The sequence below is a fragment of the Etheostoma cragini genome, unplaced genomic scaffold, assembly GCF_013103735.1.
Source record: "Etheostoma cragini isolate CJK2018 unplaced genomic scaffold, CSU_Ecrag_1.0 ScbMSFa_2725, whole genome shotgun sequence".
Classification (NCBI taxonomy): Eukaryota; Metazoa; Chordata; class Actinopteri; order Perciformes; family Percidae; genus Etheostoma; species Etheostoma cragini.
In genome coordinates this window covers 68100-72668 of record NW_023266918.1, presented here as the reverse complement: position 1 = coordinate 72668, position 4569 = coordinate 68100, and the positions used below count along the sequence as shown (strand labels likewise).

Below are 4569 nucleotides of genomic sequence, written 5' to 3'. Positions count from 1 at the left end.
TTTTGTTCTAGTTGTCTGTGTCTGTCTCGTCCATCTCGATGTCCTGTATAAATGTCTCTGTCCTTATAAAACTGTATTGTAGTTCTAGTTGTCTCTGTCTGTCTTGTCCATATCGATGTGCTGTATAAATGTCTCTGTCCTTATGGAACTGTATTTTTGTTCTAGTTGTCTGTGTCTGTCTCGTCCATATCGATGTCCTGTAAAAATGTCTCTGTCCTTATGAAACTGTATTGTAGTTCTAGCTGTCTCATTACTGTGTCCCATATTTAATACTCAGGACATTTGATACACCAAACTATATTATTTGCATACTGTGTATACAAACCCTTTATCTTTCTTACTATTTGATATATTTATATAGCTGGTCTCAGGACGGTGCACCACATCCCCCCCTACGCACTACTTACGTTTCATATTTTACATTTTGTGTCGACACTGTAAAGGCTTTGCAGTGTTTAATGACAGTAAAGATATTCTATTCTATAATAACAATATAACTACAATAATAAAGATTATGAAGGACTCACTCTTTGACCAGGTCGTTGCTCATGTCCAGGTAGCGGTTGCTGATCCACTGAACCTCGAACCAGTCCCTGAAGTTGTTGTTCCCGCAGCAGCGGAACTCGATCTGCGTCATGTCCAGCGTCCTCTTCATGAAGCAGCGTCCCGGCGTGTCCGTGTCCTTGTAGAACTTGATGCTGTTTTTCAGGCCCTCGGCGAGCGTCAGGTACACGGCGAACTGCATGAGGAAGCAGAGCAGCGCCGTGAGCAGCAGCAGCCCGTTGAAGCCGCAGCACAGCAGCAGGTACGAGCGCAGCATCGGCTTCCACTTGGCGAACTTGACCGGGTCCAGGGAGTCGTGGCACACCTTGCCCCCGAAGGCGTTGAGCCCGCAGGCCAGCAAGCCCGCCAGGATCAGCAGGTTGGGAACCAAGTGGCTCTCGTTGTTGTCCATCATCTCGCTCCTCTTCCGCAGCTCGATCTTAAAGAAGATGCCGAGGCTAAAGATGAGGATGCCCATGATGACAGAGAGCCAGTACATCATCCACAGGCCCTGCGCCAGCTTCACCCGCTTCTGCAGGTTGAACTTCACCGGCATGAACGGCATTTTGACCTCTTGGTTCGATCAAAACACGCAACAGAAATAAAAAGAACGGTCCTCTAGAGATTAAGGAAGTATTTCTGATTCTGATCAGTGAAGAACCAGGAATCAGGAAGTTAAAGGAGAACAGTTCCAGAGATCAGTTTGACGATCCTTCGGGTATCAAGAAAGTGCTTCGGGGCTCAATAAAGTATTTCTGATTCTGATCAGAGAAAAACCAGGATCAGTGGAAGGTAAAGGAGAACAGTTCCAGATATTAGTCCTTCACGTTTCAGGGATTTAATCAGCTCCAGAAAGAAGCTGAACGCGCCTCGGCCAAAACTGTTGCTTTCAGACCCATAATGCCGAGTGGCAGGTGCAGACAGTCCATACTGCTGGGGGGGCAGAAGGTTCTGCCATCAAATAAAACCAAATATTCACATAAATCCGTGGGCAGACCGGCAGTGGGATGGTTTCCTGCTGAAGAAGAGGTGTGAATGTGAGCAAGCTGCGACTCTTCGTTCTAAAGCCCCGATCGGCTCTGATCCCATTAACGGGGGATCAGCGCTAATCCCCGACTTACTGCTAATGGGTTTGGTGCTAAGCAGCAGCTTCCTCCTCGGGGTTAATTAAACAACAGGGACCCTCTCAGGTCTCTTAGCAAGGGTCTGTGAAAGTCTCGAGTCTCTGAGAAAGTCTGGAGTCTCTAAGCAAGTCTAGAGTCTCTGAGAAAGTCTGGAGTCTCTTGTAGCTAAAGCAAGGAGCAAGCTGGTGAAGGAAGAAGTATTTAGATATACACCACACTGTAGAAATACTCTGTTAGAGTAAAAGTACTAACTAAAGTAACTAGTAACTAAAGCTGTCAGATGAATGTAGTGGAGTAAGTAATGTAACTAGTGACTAAAGTAACTAGTAACTAAAGTAACTAGGGTTACTTTAGTTGCTAGGGCTAACCCTAACCCAGAAGTCAAAATTAAAGTACAAGTACCTCAACATCTGGACTGAATTACACTGCTGGAGTACATGTACTTAGTTCCATCGCCACGCTGAGGCAGGCTGATGTTAAGATGGCCGTGGGGGGGCAAAAGGTTAAGAAGGGGGGGGGGGGGGGGGGGGGGGGGGGGGGGGGGGGGGGGGGCGAGACCGGGAGGTCGTCGGTTCAATCCCCAGAACTACAAGATAAAATCTGGGTCACTACCACCGCTAAGGTGCCCTTGGGCAAGGTCCTCAACCTACAACAATATATATCGATATACATACATATATATATATATATAATATACTAATACTTCACTATACTATATATTATACTATACTGCACTATACTATATATTATAATATACTAATACTGCACTATACTATATATTTCACTATACTAATACTTCACTATATTATATATTATACTATACTAATACTGCACTACACTATATATTGTACTATACTAATACTTCCCTATATTATATATTATACTTATACTGCAATACACTATATATATTATACTATACTAATACTGCACTACACTATATATTATACTTATACTGCACTATACTATATATTACACTATACTAATACTTGGTATAATAATTGGCTATTTCCATTTTAGCATATTATTTACGTAGATAAATACATTTTGTTTTCCCATCCAGTAAATATTCAAATATCTGTCTATATATCTATGCATATTTTTTATTTTTCCTAGTATTACTTATATTTATATTCTGTGTGACTGATTTTGCTGCTGGAACACAGTAATATCCCTTTATTTGAGATCAATACATATCTCACTCTTTCTCTCTCTCCCTCTCTTTCTCCCCCTCTTTCTCTCTCCCTGTTTCTCTCTCTCCCTCCCTCTCTTTCTCTCTTATATGTTATTAATGATTACTCTGATTAATATTCTCTCTCCCCCTCTTTCTCTCTCCCCCTCTTTCTCTCTCCCTGTTTCTCTCTCTCTCCCCCTCTTTCTCTCTCCGTTTCTCTCTCTCTCCCTCTCTTTCTCTCTCCCTGTTTCTCTCTCCCTCCCTCTTTCTCTCTCCCTCTTTCTCTCATATATGTAATTAATGATTACTCTAATAGATTAATATTCTCTCTCTCCCTCTCTTTCTCTCTCCCCGCCTCTCTCTTATATGTAATTAATGATTACTCTAATAGATTAATATTTGAAATTTATGATCTGACCAATCAGACGGAGACAGGAAGTCCTTTTTTATAGTTTTTATTGGTTTCGTACTCGTTTATACATATTAACACGTCCGGCGGCGGCGCCGTCGTCCTGGAAACGTGAAGAAGAAGAAACTAAACTCGGCGGGGATCATATCAAACTAATAAATAAATAAATAAACACGACTCTCGCGTCACTCTTCAGCACAAACTCATAGAAAACAGGAAGTGACATCACACAGCGCTCCGAACAACAACCAGGACCAGACGAGGCCTCTTCAGATCCAACCTGCGATATGATTATTATTCATCATGATGTCACAGCTCGCTGCAGAAGCACTGCATTCTGGGAAGCAGATTTCACAATGAAAGCTTTTGTTTCGGTCTCTGAACACTACACTACCCATGAGCCTCAGCTGCTGTTGTGTGAATGTGACAGATCAGACGAAGCGTGTGTTTTCAGAGACAGTGAAGTGCCCAAGGCTCCCATTTCCCATCATGCAACAGATCTGAACAGATCTGAAAGCGCTATGGCAACCAAAACGACCCGTTCGGTCAGTGTTGCCTAGGTGACGTAAATAATAACCTGCTGTGTTCTCAGATCAGATTTAGCGTAGCTTAGCATAACTTGGTTCTGATGACCAGAATAGCCTGTGCCAGGTGGGCGGGGCTTCACTTTGGTTCATGTTAACGAGTTCTAACATCAGAAAATAAACCTCAAAATCTAAAACACCAAATTATAATTAAAAAGAAATCTAACTTCCTGTGAGATGTGAAAGGGCGGAGTCAGAGTTAGTCCCTCTCTGTGATTGGTGAAGAATCCCTGAAGCCAGTGTGGAGAAAGCCGATAGGCTGAGAGGCCGGGGGCGGGTTCAGCATCACAGGTGCTGCCAGTCGATGGCCACAAGCGTCTGATTGGCCTCCTGAGCGTGGCCGATCACCTCGGCGACGCCGTGCTGTCGCCACAGACGCTGGATCTTCCTGTAGCGCTCGGAGCACAGGTGGAGGGGGTTCCCCCGCCTGCAGGAAGGAGGGGGGGCACTTTCAGAATAAAGGCTGGAACAATCCCAGAGATTAATGAGTGTGTGTCTGTCTCTGTGCGTGGGTGTGTGTGTATATATGTCTGTGTGTATGTGTGAATATGTGTATATGTGTGTGCGTGCGTGTTTGTGTGTCCTACTTGAGGCCCTGGTCTGTCTCTCCATAGTCGTCGAGGTAGGGAGGAGGATAGAAACAGCCCTTTGTTTTACCTGCTACAAACAACACCTGGCTCTCTCTGACCCTGCAAACACACACACACACACACACACACACACACACACACACACACA

General features: G+C 44.2%; 2 protein-coding genes across 2 annotated transcripts in view; both read right to left on the bottom strand.

Annotated features, from left to right (window-relative positions):
- Nucleotides 1-518: 518 nt before the first annotated feature.
- LOC117940548 (peripherin-2-like) lies at nucleotides 519-1581 on the bottom strand. The gene has a single exon (XM_034865795.1). It carries the CDS (start codon nucleotides 1106-1108, stop codon nucleotides 524-526), a length of 585 nt encoding a protein of 194 aa, XP_034721686.1. The 5' UTR covers nucleotides 1109-1581; the 3' UTR covers nucleotides 519-523.
- A 2233-nt stretch (nucleotides 1582-3814) lies between these two features.
- The window catches only part of LOC117940539 (E3 ubiquitin-protein ligase UBR2-like), a 3614-nt gene continuing 2859 nt past the window's right edge, over nucleotides 3815-4569 (bottom strand). The window contains exons 10-11 of the mRNA XM_034865786.1: nucleotides 4419-4562; nucleotides 3815-4258 (exon numbers count right to left, since the gene is read on the bottom strand). Of these exons, the coding sequence (XP_034721677.1) occupies nucleotides 4117-4258; nucleotides 4419-4562 (286 nt within the window). The 3' untranslated portion in view covers nucleotides 3815-4116. The remainder of the gene's footprint in view (nucleotides 4259-4418; nucleotides 4563-4569) is intronic.